Source organism: Gorilla gorilla, chromosome 6 (assembly GCF_029281585.2).
Source record: "Gorilla gorilla gorilla isolate KB3781 chromosome 6, NHGRI_mGorGor1-v2.1_pri, whole genome shotgun sequence".
NCBI lineage: Eukaryota > Metazoa > Chordata > Mammalia > Primates > Hominidae > Gorilla > Gorilla gorilla.
The window spans coordinates 111,468,682-111,489,908 of NC_073230.2; the positions used below are offsets into that span (position 1 = coordinate 111,468,682).

At 40.1% G+C, this 21,227-nt stretch overlaps 2 protein-coding genes across 17 annotated transcripts in view; one reads left to right on the top strand and one right to left on the bottom strand.

Annotated features, from left to right (window-relative positions):
* The window catches only part of GSAP (gamma-secretase activating protein), a 146,754-nt gene that overhangs the window by 103,538 nt on the left and 21,989 nt on the right, over nucleotides 1-21,227 (top strand). For 6 of the 10 annotated variants that reach the window (XM_055392527.2, XM_055392528.2, XM_031012924.3 and 3 more), the window contains 4 exons: nucleotides 134-195; nucleotides 1,394-1,495; nucleotides 1,656-1,755; nucleotides 2,156-2,858. In XM_055392527.2, the coding sequence (XP_055248502.1) occupies nucleotides 134-195; nucleotides 1,394-1,495; nucleotides 1,656-1,755; nucleotides 2,156-2,247 (356 nt within the window). In that variant the 3' untranslated portion in view covers nucleotides 2,248-2,858. Of the gene's footprint in view, nucleotides 1-133; nucleotides 196-1,393; nucleotides 1,496-1,655; nucleotides 1,756-2,155; nucleotides 2,859-21,227 lie in introns of those variants that run through there. The other 4 variants (XM_063708684.1, XM_063708685.1, XM_063708683.1 and 1 more) reach the window with 1 other exon arrangement.
* CCDC146 (coiled-coil domain containing 146) overlaps nucleotides 18,447-21,227 on the bottom strand; it is a 172,122-nt gene continuing 169,341 nt past the window's right edge. For all 7 annotated transcript variants that reach the window (XM_031012923.3, XM_055392522.2, XM_055392521.2 and 4 more), the window contains 2 exons: nucleotides 20,434-20,682; nucleotides 18,447-18,984 (listed from right to left, as the gene is read on the bottom strand). In XM_031012923.3, the coding sequence (XP_030868783.2) occupies nucleotides 18,781-18,984; nucleotides 20,434-20,682 (453 nt within the window). In that variant the 3' untranslated portion in view covers nucleotides 18,447-18,780. The remainder of the gene's footprint in view (nucleotides 18,985-20,433; nucleotides 20,683-21,227) is intronic.

The window sequence follows — 21,227 nt, forward strand, 5'->3', positions numbered from 1 at the left end:
CAAAATGCTGTTAGATTAGCTTGAGAATACACAGTTGGGATATGTCTTATCAAGATGAACCACTCAAGTATTAACTTGCTGAAGTATCAAAATGGGTATTTGTTTCATTTGCTAATCTCTAACTTTCTTGTAGATCTGGACAATACAGAGAAAAATGAAAAACTGAAATTCAGTATCATTGTGCGGCTTCCTCCGGTAATCCTGAGTTACATTTTATTTTCTCCCTAAGCTTTGGCATTACCCTCCTTCAATTTCTTCTTGCAAAAAGAGCATTTACTTGCTTTGGGTTAAAGTCAATTGAATCGTTTCACTTTTCAACACTTCCAAGAAATCCCACCCGTCCCCAGCCCTCTGTCAGCTGTTTCCCACTTGGCCTACAAAGCACTTGCTCTCTGGCTCTGCACTGCCTTGGCACAGTCCAGTGAGAACATTAAGCCATTTTTGCCTCTTAGGAAACCACACTAATATTTACATCTGAGTCTGAGAGGGAGGGAGAAGGGGAAACGTGCTTTTGGCATTTAAACAGATTTAACTTGGATACATTTGAATACAGGTGAGGACAGAAGGTTCTAGAACTGTATTTCCCCTTACTGCATTTCTACCATGGTAGGAAGACATTCCTAGGTCAAAGGAAGAATGAGAAACACGAGGGAATATCAACACTTAGAGTCAGAGATACTATGAAAATATGAAATTCCACAGCAAGGTCTTCCGAGCCTCTAACTCTGCAAACTTCCTGACCTGGAGAGCCTTAGCCAGCTCCATCTGCTGTGTACACGCCTTGCACACTTGCACCTCTGGCACTGTCCTCTCACGAACGGCTGTCTGTTGCCTTTCTGGACCTAATCGCCCTGCTCTGTAGTGGCCCTTCCCCCTCACTCACAGGCTTACTGAAGCAAAGGCAAGAATAGAAAACAAAGCATATTTTCCATAGCTAGATCTCTCTGGGAAACATTGCTGAATATTTAATTTGGTCTCCAAATTTGTTTATTTCCCCAGTACTCTTAGGGAATTAAAATTTTCTAGGCCAGACAATGGCAGAGAAGTTGATATAAACATGCGTACCCCCCCTTAGTTTCCTGTCAAAACATCAGAGTTGGCATGCCCATCTCTGGTTTTGAAGAGCAGCAGATAAACTCCATTTCAGTAAAAGGGTTTGGCAACATCAGTGTATAAACCACTTTCCTCAATATAGCATTTGAGAGAGTATTTACTCCCTCATAGAAACTTCATAGGAACATGGCATTTCTCCAAGGGTCCTTAATCATCAAGGGCCTGGAGACTAACCAGCTACTTTGGAATAATACTTTTAAAATTATGAATAGATATAAGGTGTGTTTACTTAATATAGTGTGTGGTATATTCTCTACATTTTTTTCTATTTGCATAATAGCTTATTGGGCAGAAGATTTGTAGACTTTGGGATCATCCTATGAGTTCTAACATCATTTCACGGAACCACGTGATGCGACTGCTTCAGAACTATAAGAAACAGGTGAGTTTCTCTGAAAGCACAGCCAACTAAATGTTTTTAGGATCCTGTTTGCCCGTGACAATATATCTGTATGGACAGCAATTACAGTTCTTATCACTTTATTTTAAAATTGTGCTTATTGTGGAGAACCAGCTTACACCAGAAGTGGTTTCCCTTTTAGCCTCGGAATTCTATGATTAACAAGTCATCGTTCAGTGTAGAATTTCTGCCTCTGAACTACTTCATTGAAATTCTGACAGATATAGAGTCCTCCAATCAAGGTAATTTACTCCCCTGTTCTCAGGGTCTTACCACTTTTCCCTTGACACATCAGTCCTTCCCTATTCACTTCTTTGAACTGTTTTCTTTCCAAAATCCTTTTAACATACAAGTAGACCCTTATAGCAATTGGTTTACATTAGCAGTACCAAATTTACTACCTAGAGTAAATTACCAAATAATCACCTCTGAAGTTTTAAAAGAGTCAAGAGGTTTAAAGCCCATTTGGTTGATGCAAATGTTCTTGGTGCTGAAGTTTAATAAAATTTAAGAACACATTCTTAAAAAATTCATTTTACTAAAATACAATTATGATTTTAATGAGCTGTGAGCACAAAGTTATAAATGTTTCACAGCCCCATGGTAACCCTTTTTCCCTGCCACCTCCCCATTTTTTTCCAGCCCTGTATCCTTTTGAAGGACATGACAATGTGGATGCAGAATTTGTAGAGGAAGCAGCTCTGAAACACACCGCGATGCTTTTAGGCTTATGAAAAAGAAAACGCAATTGGATCTGCTGCTGTCATTTTAATCTTGCTCATTAACCTTACTCCTTTGAGAATTCTTTAACAATATTTAAAATTGGTAACAGAAATAAATTGTTTAGCCATAATTGTTTAGCCATGTGAGTTTCAGGTTGGTACACGTTCAGACAGAACTGCTGTATCACATTCCAATTTTGAATAGCCAGTGAGCAATCAATCAAGTGTAGAGAAATGATAAATGGCCTAAGAAGGCATACAGTGGCATAAACGATGCTCTTCCTAGTAGCTTAATAGGCCACAAGCTAGTTTCTGTTGCACTCTGAAATAAAATATGCTTTAAAAATGTAGGGAACAGTGCTTAGAAAAGCAAAAACTAGGTGTGTCATTGAAATAATAGGCATAAAAATTAAATGTTACATAAGAACACTATTTGGAAAGAGGATCCTTTTAAAAACTGAATTTGTACTAAATCAGATTTGCCATGTCCAGTACAGAATAATTTGTACTTAGTATTTGCAGCAGGGTTTGTCTTTGTGAATTCAGATGAAACGTATTTAATTTTTTTTATTTATAAAAGGTTGATTTAGGAATATTTTGTCATTAAAAAACCTGAAAACAAAGTTTTGGCCTGACTTTCCCTGTTTTTTGAATGTAGCCTTCTTATTGAAGCCAAGAATCATGAGTCTATGAACATTTTCTCCAAAGGTCCCCATGTGACACCTAACTCATTGTACCATTTCTTTTTTTCGCTTTTCCATAGTGATTTCATTCTAACCCATAAATACAGTTGCAGCCCAAGGTCAGCCCACAACCCTTTTTGCTTTTCTGTCTTCAGACTGAACTTGAGATTTTAATGATTATAAATATCATTAGCTGGTATGATCATTCAACTTCGTGTCTAAAATCATTGTGTTCTAAAAATTGTCCTCTCTTGTAGAATTACCCTTTTTGGTCAAATACTTCATTGTTACCAATACTCAAAATCTTGGAGCCTAGTCAATGCAATGCTGATTCTTTCTCTTGATTGATAACGTCATTATCTTTCAATCCCTGCTTTCATTCATTTCTTTGCTTACCTGTATTGTTTTAGTTGCTCCCTAAGGTCTAAATTTATCTGAAACATATTTGAGATAAACACTAGTTTGATCTGGTCACTCTGCTCATAATCCTTTAATAACTTGCTATTCATTATAGGATAAAATTCAAACTCCTTGACATTCAAGGTGTCCCAAATTCCTGCCTTGTATAATATGAACATTTTCTTCCAGCCAGGTCAGTTCACTGGGGCTTGAACACAATTCTTGTCTTAGTTCCAAGCCTTTCTTTAGGTTATTATTTATTTCCCACACCTGGATTCCCTCGTCTTTTAAAATCTTATTCATGCTTAAGGGTCAGATAAACAGTTCTGTGATCCAGGTCGTTCTAGCACCTGGTGGCATCTTCCTTCTGAGTCAGTACCATGCATTGTAATATTTAACTATCCTTCCCTTTGTGATGTTAGTTTTCCATTCTTAGGTTGCCCAAACTTCCTTTGGGTATTTTTGAATCCCTAATGAGGTTACTAATTCCTACAATACAGGAACTATGTTTAAATATGCACTATTTCTTATTTTCAAAGGCACTCCCAAGTAATTGCTTTATGACTCACCAAGCAGGTAAGATTTAGGCTGAGAGACATTAAATTTCTTTTAAATCTGGCAGGATTAGGACCTTGTACAGATGAATTTAGTAAAATAAAGGGATGGAATATTTCTCACTCCCAGAGTTGCAAAATAAAATTCATAACAGCTACCAGTATGAAATAAAGATACTTTCACCCCCTTCCCTCCAGAAACACCACTGGGCCAGCTAAACAGTCATGCAGCCATATCATGGGCTTGAGAAACAGCCCTGGGCCCACCCCTGGCAGACATACCCCCAAGCCAGCTGAGCAGCTCTGTGCCCACGAACTGGACCTGAGAAATGGCCCCATGGGCTACCCCTAACAGACATGATCCCAGGCCAGCTGAGCAGCCTTGCACCCACATACTGGGCTTGAGAAGCAGCTCCATGGGCTGCTCCCAGGCTGGCTGAGCAGCTATATGCCTGTGTCCTGAGCCAGAGAAACAGTCCCGTGGACCACCCTCAGCAGACACATACCCAGGCCAGCTGAGATGCTGTATGACCATGTCCCAGGTCTGAGAAACAGCCCTGTGAGGTGTCCCTACCAAACATGCCTCCAGGCCAGCTGAGGAGCTGTGCGTCTGCATACCAGGCCTGAAAAACAGCCCCATGGGCCACTCCTCATAGGCACATGTCCTGGCCTGCCAAGCAGACTTGCACCTGTGCCCTAGGCCTGATGATAAACAGCCCAGTAGGCCACTCTAAGCAAATGCGCCCCTAGGCCAGCCATGCAGCATTGTGCCTGCATTCAGGGTGTGAGAAACAGCCCCATTGGCTGCCCCTGGCAGAAACGTTCCTAGGCTGACTGAGCAACCACATGCCCATGTTCCTAGCCATAGTAAAAGCTCCGTGGCTCCAACTTCAGCAAGCCAGACTCCAAGTTGGCTGATCCACCATGTGCATGCATCTGCCCTCAACTTGAAAAATAGCCTGGTGAGCCCACCGCAGTTGCCACAAACTCTCTCAGCCTAGGCCACTGAGAAACATCACTAGTGTGGATTGCAGCTGAAGAAACTTTAAAGATAGCACACTATTCCTTCCAGCTAGAATGAAGGCCAATGCACTCCATTGAACCGACACTCCACAACTCATTTATACAAATAAGTCTTTCCCTGTGAAACCTCCATAAAATTGGAAGAGCTGACTTTTCCACCAGATGCATAGAAATCAACGTAAGGACATATCAAACATGAAAAAGTAAGGAAATATGACACCTTCAAAGGAAAACAATTCTCCAGTAGCAGACCCCAATTATAACAAAATATAGGAAATGCCAAAAAAAATCAAAATAATAATCCTAAGGAAATTCAGATTCAAGACAATACAGATACATAATTCAACAAAATCAGGAAAACAACTCATGATTTGAATGAAAATCCAACAAAGAACCAAACAAATCCTACAGCTGAAGGATTCAATGAATGAAAAACACAATTGAAGACCGCAACAACAGACTAAACCAAGCAGAAGAAAGAATTTCTAAACTTCAAGTATTCTGAAATAATACAGGCAGACAAAGAAAAAAGAATAAAAAATAATGAAGAAAGCCTATAGGATTTATGGAAAACTATTAAGTGAACAAATAATCATATTATGGGCATTCCAAAAGGAGAAGAGAAGGGAAAAGGTGAGGGAAACATATGTAATGAATAGAAGATTTCACAAGTCATGAGAGAGAGGTGGACATCCAGGTCCAGGAAGCGAAAAGAACCACAAATAGATTCAACCCAAACAGGTAATCTCCAAGGCACATTGTAGTCAAATTGTCAAAAGGCAACAATAAAGAGTGCTAAAAGCAGCAAGAGAAAACTGTCAAGTCCCATGTAAGGGAAACCCCATTAGATTAATAGCAGATTTCTCAGCATAAAACTTACAGGCTAGGAGAGAATAGGTTGATATCTTCAAAGTACTGAAAGGAAAAAAAAAGCCAACAATATTATATCCAGAAAAGCTATCCTTCAGAAATGAAGGAGAAATAAAATATTTCACAGACAAACTAAAACTAAGGACATCTATCACCACTAGACTGGCCTTACATGAAATCCCATAGGAAATATTCAAGGGAATCTTACATCCAGAAGTGAAAAGACAATCGCCATCGTCATGAAAATATGTGAAACTGGCTGGGCATGGTTGCTCACACCTGTAATCTTAGCACTTTGAAAGCCTGAGGTGGGGAGATCACTTGAAGCCACAAGTTCAAGGCCAGCCTGCACAACATAGTGAGAGACCCTGTCTCTACAGAAAAAAAAAAATTTTTTTTAAACATGCAAAACTGGCAAACTCATCAGTAGAGCCAATACACAAAAAGAAAGGAATCAAACCTTATTACTACAGAAAACCATCTACCCACAAAAGTAAATAAGAGGAAGGGACAAAGAATAAATAAAACAACCAGAAAACAATCAATAAAATGACAGGAGTAAGTCCTCACCTGTCAATAATAACCTAAAATGTAAATGGATTAAATCCCCCATTTAAAATATGTAGACTCAGTGGGTGGATCATGGCAGACAGGATATAGAACTAGATTGCAGCTCTGGAAGAGCAGCATGCAGAGGCTTGCATTATGAATTTTAGCTCCAGATCAACTACAAGAACAGACCAGCAATGCTGAGAGGACCCACAGACCCTCTGAAGGAAGCAGACTGCTCCTGCAGGACCTGGGAGACACCCCAAATACTGTGAGTGCCCCAACTGCGGAAGTGGGAAACGGAGACCCTCCTCCCCTGGACACACCCCCCCACTGGAGAAGCTGAAGGTCTGTTTGTGGGAGAAGTTCCCGACCTTACCTGGAGCTGAGCCAAGTTAGAGAGTCGAGCTGAGCGAAATACAGGGGTAGAGGAAGTAACAGAAAGGCACTGGGAGCTCACTGGATCCCCAAGCAGCCCATTCCTGCCTGGCACCACAGGGATCCATCAGGAAGGCGGCCAGAGGAGCAGGAGGTAAGACCCTACAGGGAGAAGGACTTCTCTAGCTGAACTGTGTAACAATTTGAACAGGGAAGAAGCCTCCTGGCCAGAACTCGGGGGAGGGCACAAAACCAGCTTGCAGACTTCACAGGCGGGGAAAGAACTAAAGCCCTTTTCTTTTGCAGCTGGGAGGTGGAAAGCCTTGGGCAGGTTTTCAAGCCCGACTTGCCCTCCGCCTGGAAACAAGACTTGGGGCTATAGTGGGTGGCACGGTGGGAGTGAGACTGGCCTTTCGGTTTGTATGGGAGCTGGGTGAGGCCTGTGACTGCCAGCTTTCCCTCACTTCCCTGACAACCTGCATGACTCAGCAGAGGCAGCCATAATCCTCCTGGGTACACAAATCCAGTGACCTAGGAATCTCACCCCCCTCCACCACAGCAGCTGCAGCCAGACCTGCCCAAGGAGAGTCTGAGCTCCGACACACCTAGCCCTGCCCCCATCTGATAGTCCTTCCCTACCCACCCCGGTAGCGGAAGACAAAGGACATATAATCTTGGGAGTTCTAGGGCCACGGCCACCTCTGGTTCCTCTCCACACTACTATAGCTAATGCTTTCTGGTGGGAGGCCAACCAGCACAAAAATAGAGCATTAAACCACCAAAGCTAAGGACCCCCACAGAGTCCACTGCACCCTCTGCCACCTCCACTGGAACAGGCACTGGTAACCAGGGCTGAGAGACCCATAGATGGTTCACATCACAGGACTCTGTGCAGACAACCCCCAGTACCAGACTGGAGCCAAGCAGATTCGCTGGGTGGCCCAAAAGAGAGACAACAATCACTGCAGTTTGGCTCACAGGAAGCCACATCCACAGGAAAAGGAGGAGAGTACTACATCAAGGGAACACCTGGGACAAAAAAAATTTGAACGATAGCCTTCAGCCTTAGACCTTCCCTCTGACAGAGCCTACCCAAATGAGAAGGAACCAGAAAACCAATCCTGGTAATACGACAAACCAAGGCTGCTGAACACCCCCCCAAAAATCACATTAGTTCACCAGCAATGGATCCAAACCAAGAAGAAATCCCTGATTTCCCTGAAAAAGAATTCAGGAGGTTAGTTATTAAGCTAATCAGGGAGCGACCAGAGAAAGGTGAAGCCCAATGCAAGGAAATCCAAAAAATGATACAAGATGTGAAGGGAGAAATATTCAAAGAAATAGATAGCTTAAAGAAAAAACAAAAACTTCAGGAAACTTTGGACACACTTTTAGAAATGCAAAATGCTCTGGAAAGTCTCAGCAACAGAATTGAACAAGTAGAAGAAAGAAATTCAGAGCTCGAAGACAAGGTTTTCAAATTAACCCAATCCAATGAAGACAAAGAAAAAAATACAAACAAGGCCTCCAAGAAGTTTGGAATTATGATAAATGACCAAACTTAAGCATAATCAGTGTTCCTGAGAAAGAAGACAATTCTAAAAGCTTGGAAAACGTATTTAGGGGAACAATCGAGGAAAACTTCCCTGGCCTTGCTAGAGACCTAGACATGCAAATACAAGAAGCACAATGAACACCTGGGAAATTCGTCACAAAAAGATCTTTGCCTAGGCACATTGTCATCAGGTTATCCAAAGTTAAGACAAAGGAAAGAATCTTAAGAGCTGTGATGAGGGAAGAGAGACACCCTCTCATATTGTTTTATATTGTTTTATACTCAGTACCTGTTTTAAGAAAAAACAACAAGGGAGTAAAACCAAAGACAGGCAGCCGGCGCCAGGCCCAAAACCAGGCCCGGGCCTGCCTGGCCTAAACCCAGTAGTTAAAAATCAACTCATAACTTAGAAACCGATGTTATTCATAGATTCCAGACATTGTATAGAAGAACATTGTGAAACTCCCTGCCCTGTTCTGTTTCTCTCTGACCACCAGTGCATGCAGCCCCTGTCACGTACCACCTGCTTGCTCAAATCAATCACGACCCTTTCATGTGAAATCTTTAGTGTTGTGAGCCCTTAAAAGGGACAGAAATTGTGCATTCGGGGAGCTCGGATTTTAAGGCAGTAGCTTGCCGATGCTCCCAGCTGAATAAAGCCCTTCTTTCTACAACTTGGTGTCTGAGAGGTTTTGTCTATGGCTCGTCATGCTACAGTGAGAGAGAAGCACCAGGTAACCTAGAAAGGAAAACCTATCAGATTTAACAGCAGACTTCTCAGCAGAAACCCCACAGGCTAGAAGGGATTGGGGGTCTTTATCTTCAACCTCCTCAAGCAAAACAAATATCAGCCAAGAATTTGGTATCCAGCAAACCTAAGCATCATATATGAAGGAAAGACATTTTCAGACAAACAAATGCTGATCAAATTCGCCATTACCAAGCCACCACTACAAGAACTGCTAAAAGGAGCTCTAAATCTTGAAACAAATCCTGGAAACACATCAAAACAGAATCTCATTAAAGCATAAATCACACAAGACCTATAAAACAAAAATACAAGTTAAAAAACAAAACAAAAAAGTCCCAAAAGTACACAGGCAACAAAGAGCGTGATGAATGCAATGGTACCTCACATTTCAATACTAACGTTGAATGTAAATGGCCTAAATGCTCCACTTCCTAAACATATATGCACCTAACACTGGAGCTCCCAAATTTATAAAACAATTACTAATAGGCCTAAGAAATGAGATAGACAAAAACAGTGTAATAGTGGGGAACTTTGAGTACTCCACTGACAGCACTTATGTCATCAAGACAGAAAGTCAACAAAGAAACAATGGATTTTAACTATACCCTGGAACAAATGGACTTAACAGATATATACAGAACATTTCATCTAACAGCCACAGAATACACATTCTATTCAATAGTGCCTGGAACTTTCTCCAAGACAGACCATATGATAGGCCATAAAACGAGGCTCAATAAATGTAAGAAAATTGAAGTTATATCAAGCATTCTCTTAGACCACAGTGGAATAAAACTGGAAACCGATTCCAAAAGGATCCTTCAAAACCATGCAAATACATGGAAATTAAATAACCTGCTCCTGAATGAGCATTGGGTCAAAAACAAAATCAAGATGGAAAATAAAAAATTCTTCGAACTGAATGACAATAAATGACACAACCTATCAAAGCCTCTGGGATACACCTAACGTGTAGTAAGAGGAAAGTTCATAGCCCTAAACGCCTACATCAAAAAGTTTGAAAGAGCACAGACAATCTAAGTTCACACCTCAAAGATCTAGAGAAACAAGAACAAGCCAAACCCAAACCCAGCAGAAGAAAGGAAATAACAAAGATCAGAGCAGAACTAAACAAAATTGAAACAAACAAAAATACAAAAGATAAATGAAACAAAAAGCTGTTTCTTTGAAAAGGTAAATAAAATTGATACGCCATTAGCAAGATTAACCAAGAAAAGAAGAGAGAAAATCCAAATAACCTCACACAGAGAAACGAAACAGGAGATATTACAACTGACACCACTGAAATACAAAAGATCATTCAAGGCTAATAAGAACACCTTTACGCACATAAACTAGAAAACATAGAAGAGATAGATAAATTCTTGGAAAAATACAACCTTCTTGGCTTAAATCAGGAAGAATTAGACACCCTGAACAGACCAATAACAAGCAGCGAGATGGAAATGGTAATTAAAAAATTACCAACAAAAGGCCGGGCATGGTGGCTCATGCCTGTAATCCCAGCGCTTTGGGAGGCCGAGGCAGGTGGATCACTTGAGGTCAGGAGTTCGAGACCAGCCTGGCCAATGTGGCAAAACCCTGTCTCTACTAAATATACAAAAATTAACTGAGTGTGGTGGCACATGCCTGTAGTCCCAGCTACTCTGGAGGCTCAGGCAGGAGAATTGCTTGAACCCAGGAGGCAGAAGTTGCAGTGAGCTGAGATCATGCCACTGCACTCCAGCCTGGGCAACAGAGTGAAACTCTGTCAAAAAAAAATTACCCACACAAAAAAGTGCAGTACCAGATGGATTCACAGCAGAATTCTACCAGACATTCAGAGAAGAATTGGTACCAATCCTTTTGACACTATTCCATAGGATAGAGAAAGAAAGAACTCTCCCTAATTCATTCTATGAAGCCAGCATCACCCTAATACCAAAACCAGGAAAGGACACAACCAAAAAAAAAACAAAAAAAAAAAAACCAAAAAAAAACAAAAAAAAACTACAGACCAATATCCTTGATGAACTTAGATGCTAAAATCCTTAACAAAATACTCGCTAACCAAATCCACAAGATATCAAAAACAGAATCCACCATAATCAAGTAGGTTTCATACCAGGGTTGCAGGGATGGTTTAACATATGCAAGCCAGTAAATGTGATATACCACATAAACAGAATTAAAAAGAAATATTACACGATCATCTCAACAGGTGCAGAAAAAGCATTTGACAAAATCCAGCATCGCTTTATGATTAAAATCTTTTGCAAAATCGGCATACAAGGGACGTACCTTAATGTAATAAAAGCCATCTATGACAAACCCACAGCCAACATAATACTGAATGGGGAAAAGTTGAAAGCATTCCCTCTGAGAACTGGAACAAGACAAGAATGCCCACTCTCACCACTCTTCTTCAACATAGTACTGGAAGTCCTAGCCAGAGCAATCAGACAAAAGAAATAAAGGGTATCCAAATTGGTAAAGAGGAAGTCATACTGTCACTGTTTGCTAACAATATGATTGTTTACCTTGAAAACCCTAAAGACTCCTCCAGAAAGCTCCTAGAACTGATAAAATAATTCAGCAAAGTTTCCAGATACAAGATTAATGTCCACAAATCAGTAGCTCTTCTATACACCAACAGCAACCAAGCTGAGAATCAAATTGAGAACTCAATCCCTTTTATAATAGCTGCAAAAAAAAAAAATACTTAGGAATATACCTAACAAAGGAGTTGAAAGACCTCTACAAGGAAAACTACAAAACACTGCTGAAAGAAATCATAGACAATACAAATGGAAACAAATCCCATGCTCATGGATGGGTAGAATCAATATTGTCAAAATGACCATACTGCCAAAAGCAATCCACAAATTCAATGCAATCCCCATCAAAAAGCCACCATCATTCTTCACAGAGTTAGAAAAAACAATTCTAAAATTCACATGGAACCAAAAAAGAGCCCGCAGAGCCAAAGCAAGACTAAGCAAAAAGTGCAAATCTGAAGGCATCATATTACCTGATTTCAAACTATACTCTAAGGCCACAGTCACCAAAACACCATGGTACTGGCATAAAAATAGGCACATAGACCAATAGAACAGAACGGAGAACACAGAAATAAACCCAAATACTTACAGCCAACTGATCTTTGACAAAGCAAACAAAAACAAAGTGGGGAAAGGGCACCCTTTTCAACAAATGGTGCTGGGATAATTGGCTAGCCACATGTAGGAGAATAAAAGTGGATCCTCATTTCTCACCTTTTACAAAAATCAACTCAAGGTGGGTTAAGGACTTAAACCTAAGACCTGAAACTATAAAAATTCTAAAACATAACATTGGAAAAACCCTTCTAGACATTGGCTTAGGCAAGGATTTCATGACCAAAACCCCCAAAAGAAAAATGCAATAAAAACAAAGATAAATAGCTGGGACCTAATTAAACTAAAGAGCTTTTGCATGCAAAAGGAACAGTCAGCAGAGTAAACAGACAACCCACAGAGTGGGAGAAAATCTTCACAATCTGTACATCTGACAAAGGACTAATAACCAGAATCTACAACAAACTCAAACAAATCAGCAAGAAAAAAACAATCCCATCAAAAAGCAGGCTAAGGCCACAAACAGACAATTCTCAAAAGAAGATATACAAATGGCCAACAAACATATGAAAAAATGCTCAGCATCACTAATGATCAGGGAAATCCAAATCAAAACCACAATGTGATACCACCTTACTCCTGAAAGAATGGCCATAATCAAAAAAATAAAAAAACAGTAGATGCTGGCATGGATTTGGCGATCAGGGAATCCCACCTACACTGCTGGTGGGAATGTAAACTAGTACAACCACTATGGAAAACAGTGTGGAGATTCCTTAAAGAACTAAAAATAGAACTACCATTTGATCCAACAATCCCACTTCTGGGTATCTACGTAGAGGAAACAAAGTCATTATTCGAAAAAGATACTTGCACATGCATGTTTATAGCAGCATAATTCCCAATGGCAAAATCATGGAACCAACCCAAATGCCCATCAATCAATGAGTGGATAAAGAAACTGTGATCTATATCTATATATCTATCTATACACACACACACACACACACACACACACACACAAATGGAATACTACTCAGCCATAAAAGGGAATGAATTAATAGCATTTGCAATGACCTAGATGAGACCGGAGACTATTATTCTAAGTAAAGTAACTCAGGAATGGAAACCCAAACATCATATGTTCTCAATGATATGTGGGAACTAAGCTATGAGGACGCAAAGGCATAAGAATGATACAATGGACTTAGGTGACTTGGGGGGAAGAGTGGGAGGGGGCGAGGGATAAAAGAAAACATATATGGTGCAGTGTATACTGCTTGGGTGATGGGTGCACCAGGATCTCACAAATCACCACTAAAGAACTTATTCCTGTAACCAAATACCATTTGTACCCCAATAACTTATGGAAAAATTAAATAAAATTATAATTAAAAAATAAAATATGTCAAGTGGCTAATTGGATTAAAGCAAACCAACACCTAACTATATGCTGCCTACAAGAAACTCACCTCACTTGTAAAGACACACATAGACTGAAAGTGAAGGGATAGAAAAAGATATTTCAAGCACATGAAAACCAAAAGTGAGCAGGAGTAGCTATACTTATATGAGACAAGACAAACTTCAAGTCAAAAGCTGTAAAAAGAGACAGAGAAGACCATTATATACTAATAAAGGGATCAATTCAGCAATAGAACAATTATAAATATATATGCACCCACCACCAGAGCACTCAGATATATAAAGAAAATATTAAGAGCTAAAAGGAGTGATAGACCCCAATACAATAATAGTTGGAGATTTCAACACCTCATTCTCAGTGCTGAACAGATAATCTATATAGAAAATCAACAAAGAAAAACTGGATTTAAACCATATCATGGGCCAAATGGACCTAACAGACATTTACAGAACATTTCACCCAACAGGTGAAATACAGGATACACAATCTTTTCATCACCACATGAAACATTCTTCAGGACTGACCATAGGTTAGAAATAAAACAAGTCTCAAAAGAAGAGACCTTTTTTTGAGATGGAGACTTTTTTGAGATGGAGTCTCACTCTGTTGCCCAGGCTGAAGTGCAACGGTGTGATCTTGGCTCACTGCAACCTCTGTCACCTGGGTTCAAGCCATTCTCCTGCCTCAACCTCCCAAGTAGCTGAAACTACAGGCATGCGCCACCATGGCCAGCTAATTTTCATATTTTTAGTAGAGACGGGGTTTCACCATGTTGGCCAGGCTTGTCTCAAACTCCTGACCTCAAGTGATCCACCTGCCTCGGCCTCCCAAAGTGCTGGGATTATAGGTGTGAGCCACCTTGCCTGGCATCCAAATTTATTTTTTAAATCAAAATCATATCAAATATTTGACCATAATGGAATAAAACTAGACATAAATAACGAGAACATTTGAAACTATACAAATACATGGAAATTAAACAACATGTTCCTGAATGACCAAAATGAAGAAGAAAGAAATTAAGGAAGAAATTTAAAAATTCTTTGGAACAAATGAAAATGGAAACACAACATGCCAAAACGTATGGGACACAGCAAAAGCAGTAGTGAGAAGCAAGTTTATAGCAACAAATACTTAACATGAAAAAACTAGAAAGATTTCAAATAACCTAATGATATACCTCAAGCAACTAGAAAATCAAGAACAAATCAAAGTCAAAATTGTAGGAAGAGAGAAATAATAAAGATTAGAGCAGAAATAAATGAAATTGAGAGTAAAAAAATACAAAAGATCAAGAAAACAAGAAGTTGGTTTTCTGAAAGAATAAACACATTCAACAAACCATTAGCTAGACTAAGGAAAAAAGAGAGAAGACCCAAATAAATGAAATCAGAAGCAAAAAAGGGGATGTCACAACAGACACAAAAAATAATTCCAGGGTGCTTTGTACTATACGTCAAGTTAGAAAACCTAGAGGAAGTGAATAAACTCCTTGACATATACAATCTACCAAGGTTGAATTGGGAAGAAATAGAAAACCTGAACAGATCAATACCAAGCAATTAGATTAAATCAGTAATAAAACGTCTTCCACACCTGTAATCCCAGCACCTTGGGAGGCCAAGGCAGGTGGATCACTCAGGGCCAGGAGTTTGAGACCAGCCTGGCAAAAACCCATCTCTACTAAAAATTCCAAAAATTAGCCAGGCATGGTAGTGCATGCTTATAATCCCAGCTACTTGGGAGGCTGAGGCAGGAGAATCACTTGAACCTGGGAGGCAGAGGTTACAGTGAGCCAAGATTTGGCCACTGCACTACAGTCTGGGTGACAGAGCGAGACTCTGTCTCAAAACAATAAAATAATAAAATAAAATATATAAAATAAAGTAGTCTTCCAACAAAGAAAAATCCAGATGGCATCATTGCTGAATTCTACTGAACCTTTAAAGAAGATTTTTTCTTACATGGGTAAATCATGTAATGCTGAAGTTTGAGGTACAAATGATCCCATCATCCAGGTAGTGGGCATAGTACCCAACAGATAGTTTTTCAACTCTCCCCGCCCCCCTCTTCTCCCCAATAGTCTGTCGTTTCCATCTTTATATCCATGTGTACTCATTGTTTAGCTCCCACATTTAAGTGAGAACATGAGTTATTTGGTTTTCTGCTTCAGATTTGCTTAGGTCAGTGGCCTCCAACTGCATCCATGTTGCTGCAAAGAATGTGATTTTGTTCCTTTTTATGGCTGTATTCCATGGTGTATATGTATCACATTTTCTTTATCCAGTCCAGTGTTAATGGGCATCTAGGTTGATTCCATGTCTTTGCTATTGTGAATAGTGCTTTGATGAATGTACAAGTGCACATGTCCTTTTGGTAGAACAATTTATTTTCCTTGGGTATATATACCCAGTAATGGGATTGCTGGGTTAAATGGTAGTTCTGTTTTTAGTTCTTTCCGAAGTGGTTGAACTAATTTTACATTCCCACCAGCAGTGTTAAGCATTCCCTTTTTCCTGCAACCTTACCAACATCTTTTTTTTGTGTGTGACTTTTTAATAATAGCCATTCTGGCTGGATGTGGTGGCTCATACTTATAATCCTAGCACTTTTTGGAGGCTGAGGCAGGAGGACTGCGTGAGGCCAGGAGTTTGAGAGCAGCCTAGGTCACCTAGTGAGACTCCATCTCTACAAAAAATAAAAATATTAGCTGGGTGTGGTGGTATGCACCTGTAGTCCCAGCTACTCAGGAGGCTGAGGTGGGAGGATCACTTGAGCCCTGGAGGTGGAGGCTGCAGTGAGCTGAGATCATGTCACTGCACTCCAGCCTGGGTGATAGAGTGAGACTCTGTCTCCCAAAATAAATAAAATAAAATAAAATAAAATAAAATAGATAAAACAAAACAAAATGACAGTACTACCCAAAGCAATCAACAGATTGATTGTAGTCACTATCAAAATACTAATGGCATTCTTCAGAAAAATAGGAAAAACAATCTTAAAATTTGTATGTAACCACAAAAGACCCCAAATAGCCAAAGCAATCCTGAACAAAATGAACAAAGCTGGAGGTATCACACTACCCATCTTAAATATACTACAAAGCTCTAGTAACCAAAACAGCATGACACTGGGATAAAAACAGATACATAGACCAATGGAACAAAATAGAGAATCAAGAAATTCATCCATATATCTATAGACAACTGATTTTTGACAAAGGTTCCAAGAATACTTATTGGGAAAAGGACAGTCTCTATAATAAATGGTGCTGGGGAAACTGGAGGTCCATATGCAGAAGAATGAAACTAGTTCCCTACTACTCACCCTATTTAAAAATCAACTCAAAATGATCAAAGACCTAAATATAGCACCCCAAACCATAAAACTACTGGAAGAAAACATAGGAGAAATGCTTCAGGACATTGGCCTGAGAAAATATTTTATGAATAAGACCTCAAAACACAGGCAACAAAAGCAAAAATAAACAAATGAGATTACGTCAAACTAAAAAACCTTCTGCACAGCAAAGGAAACAACAGAGTGAAGACAACCTACAGAATCAAAGAAAATAGTTGCACACTACTCATCCAATAGGGGATTCATATTCAGAATAAATAAGGGACTCAAATATCTTAACATCAAAAAACACTACAAAAACAACAATCTGACTTAAAAATGGGCAAATGACCTGAACAGACATTTCTCAAAAGACATACAAATGGCCAACAGGTATATGAAGAAACGCTCAACATCACTAATCATCAGGGAAATAGCAATTAAAAAAAACATGATGAGGTATCATCTCACCCCAATTACAATAGCTATTACCAAAAAGTTAAAAAATAACAAATGCTGGTAAGGATGCAGAGAAAAGGGAGCTCTTATATACACTGTTGGTGAGAATGTAAACTAGTGCAGTCACTATGAAGAATGATATGGAAGTTCCTCAGAAAACTACAAATAGAACGAACATATGATCCAACAATCTCCCTACTGGAAATTTATCCAGAGGAAAGGAAATCAGAATATTGAAGAGACATCTGCACCCCCATGTTTACTGCAGTGCTATTCACAATAGGCAAGACATGAAATCAGCCTAGGTGTCTGTCCAACAACAGATAAATGGATAAAGAAAATGGGAGCTACACACACACACACACACACACACATATGCACATACACAACGGAATACTATTCAGCCACAAAAAAGAACGAAATCCTGTCATTCGTGGCAACATGAAAGGAACTGGAGGACATTATGTTCGTTGAAATAAGCCAGGTACAGAAAGTTAACCACCACATGCTCTCACTCATATGTGGAAGCTAAAAATTGTTCTCACTCATGTGGAAGCTAAAAGTAGAACAGCGGATATAAGAGGCTGGGAAGGTTAAGGGAAAGGATGAGGAAAGGAAGGAATAGGGGTAGATTTGTTAATAGGCACAAAATTACAGTGAAATAGGTGGAAAAAGTCCTATGTCCTATACCACTGTAGGATGACTATAGGTAACAATATACAGTTTCAAATAGCTAGGAGGTTATTGAATATTCCCAACACAATGAAATGATAAAGTTTGAATGTATATGCTAATTACCCTGATCTGATCACTATACATTATATGTATTGAAACTTCAGTATGTACCCCATGAGTAGGTACAATTATTATTTGTCAAAAAAATAAAATGAAAAAAATGCAAAAAGCCATGATAAGCTTCACTACTTTACGTAATTTAGATTTACCAAGATTAAGTGCTACTTCTTATTCAACAAAGTGAGTTATGCCTTTGCAATACTTGAGGTATTTTCCTTTTCAAATAGCCATTCTTTCTTTTTAAAGTGTGTATATTGAACAGTATTTGTTTTTTCTTTAATAAACAAAGACCACTCTGTCCATTTCTGTACTTCATTGAGAACAGATTTATTTTTAGTGCATTTTTATAGCACCTTGCCTACTACAAATTTCTGGAATGTACTCAATATAAAGAGTGAAAAAGAAAATATAAGCAATTCAAATATATACTTTGACATAAATGTAGGACAGTTATGTGTCCCATTCAACGTCATGAAAGGTATAGTAGTTGGTGGGTAAATAGAAACCCTGTTGTACTCTGTTGCTAATTGTGGTTACCTTACTTATCAATAATATTAGAAGTATTATGCTCACATTTTTCACCTGTGGGTACAAGGAAGCCTGGTTGAAGTCCTTTCCTTGAGAGGCCTGGATTTGTTCACATATTCAGATTTCAACTGGCTTTATAACAGGTTTCCTTATGTGCCTCATATTGGCTCCAGGTTCACTGGGTTTAAAAGGAGCCAAAGCACCATAAGGTTTTGGCAAAGGAAGAGTGGCATCTGCTTCTGGGATGTAGGCATTCGGACGCTGCTCTGCAGTTGTGTAAACACCACTGGGCAGCTGGCGATTATCTGCTTCCAAGAACTCCTGCAAAGAATGATTTTTCCTTTTCAGTTCTCTGAAAACTCTGGTGAAGTCACTTTATCCTTAGGTCCCAAAAGACACAGCTGGTCTGGACAGTCTTTGACCGTGCTAGCTGATACTCCCCAAAGGGATGGGAGGGGTAGGAGGGTAGAATCACACCACACACACACACACACACACACACACACACACACACACCTCCCATTGGCATGGGCTGTATTGCTTCAGCATCACATTATTCCTGGGGTTTAGGGTAAGAGGGTGGAATCACACCACACACACACACCCACACCTCATTGGAATGGGCTGTATTGCTTAAGCATCACATTAATCCTGGAGTCTAGTGTTTTTCAAAGACTGCATTGTGGGTCTTAACTATGTTTCCACCTCAATATCTGTCATCAAGCACTAATTATTTCCCTGTCTTTGACAAAGGCAGAGCAACATATTTCCTTTGGTAAGTCATTGGTGAGCAAATGTTACAATGGAAGAGATAGAGCAGTAAAGTGGAACCAGAGGAGGAAAATGGTCACCAGCTTTGCCCTGAGCCTCAACGTTTTCAAGATTTTGTCTGTGCCTCTGGAAAATAGAGTAATCACTTACTGCACTGAAAAGCCCTCTAATAAATGGCAGTGGGACACCACAGGTAAAATCTGAATGCCCTGAAAGGAACAGTCCCAGGTGGTGTAGAAATTATAAATCATGTAATTTACACTTGTGCTCAGGTATTCCTAGTGTGTTCTGAATGCAGTTTTGTCTTGAGTTCAGGAGCAAATAGGGACCCTTTCAGTGATATCCACTTGGCAATCTGAGTGAGTTGTACATCTGGAGGATGTAGACTCCTTGGAAAGAGATGCCTAATTCCAGTCTAAGAATATTGACAGGTCATGGGGGTAGACAGAAGATCTGCTATCTAACTTGCAGGGGGAGTCAGTAATAGACCTAGTCTTAGGCCAGAGGCCTAAGGTGGGAAAAGAAAGGGGTGGCGCTGAGGCCTATGATGTACATCAAGCATCTGCAGAAGGCATGGCAACTAAAATGTGGGTGGAGGCCTCACTGTATGCTGTGGAGGCCACAGGAGATGAACATGGAACAGTCAGATGTGGTCTGAGCAGAGGTGCCAAGACAGAGATTGGAGACTTACGGACAAGGCCAGTGCCAGCCTGGTCATCGCTATGCTGGTGGAAGGCCATGATGTTCAGCCTCGGCAGCCCAGGATGTAAGGCTATGGGGTGGGCCCTGTGCTTGCTAAGTGTTCTTCAGTGAGTATTGTGGCACTCTGGATTACTGCACTTTGACTTATCATAGAATATCTTAAATACACTTCTAATGACTGTTGGGACTGTGTGTGGTAGAGTGGGGAAATTTTTCTTATACTGTGGGATAACTGACCGCCTGAATGCAACCCCTGCTGGCACCCTTTAGAAATGCAATACAGGAGCCAAAGCCTACCTGAGACTTTTCAGCGATGGCCAAGGCATGCATTTCTTCATCTCGAAGGACTTTCAACCATTCTTTCTCAATTTCCTTATTGAGTGGCAGACCTTTTTCTATCCTGGAATTGCAAGTGAAGATGAAGTCTTCTTTCTCCCTGACTTCCTTTTGGAGTTCAATGGTTAGGGCTTGTTTCATGGACAGCTCAGCAACAAGAGCCATCATTTTCTCAGTTGCATTTTTGATCCTTCTTTGATAGCCATTCATCTAGAATTAAAGAGCCCAAGGCTTAGTCTATGTATACAGTCCACAAAGACTTAAAATGGCAGGCTGCTGGCTGTCTATAATGGCGGGGTGCATTTTTGTCTGAAGGAAGGAGGGTCTAACTTGGAATTCACAGAAATTAAGAACTGGAAGAGACTGCAGATATTGAGCCGAACACCCTGGCTGTGTAAGTAAGGACGAGGAGAGAACAAGAAAAGGATTTGTTTATCTAGTTACTGGATTTCAAGGTGAATAACATTGAGGAGAATAGGTTAGTGCCCATTTTTAAGAGGTAAGAAGGAGAGGTGAAGGGATGTTCTTTTTTTTTTTTTTTTTTTTGAGACGGAGTCTCGCTCTGTCGCCCTGGCTGGAGTGCAGTAGCGCAATCTCAGCTCATTGCAAGCTCCGCCTCCTAGGTTCACGCCATTCTCCTGCCTCAGCCTCCCGAGTAGCTGGGACTACAAGTGCCCACCATACCCGGCTAATTTTTTTTGTATTTTTATTAGCGCTGGGGTTTCACCATGTTAGCCAGGATGGTTTCGATCTCC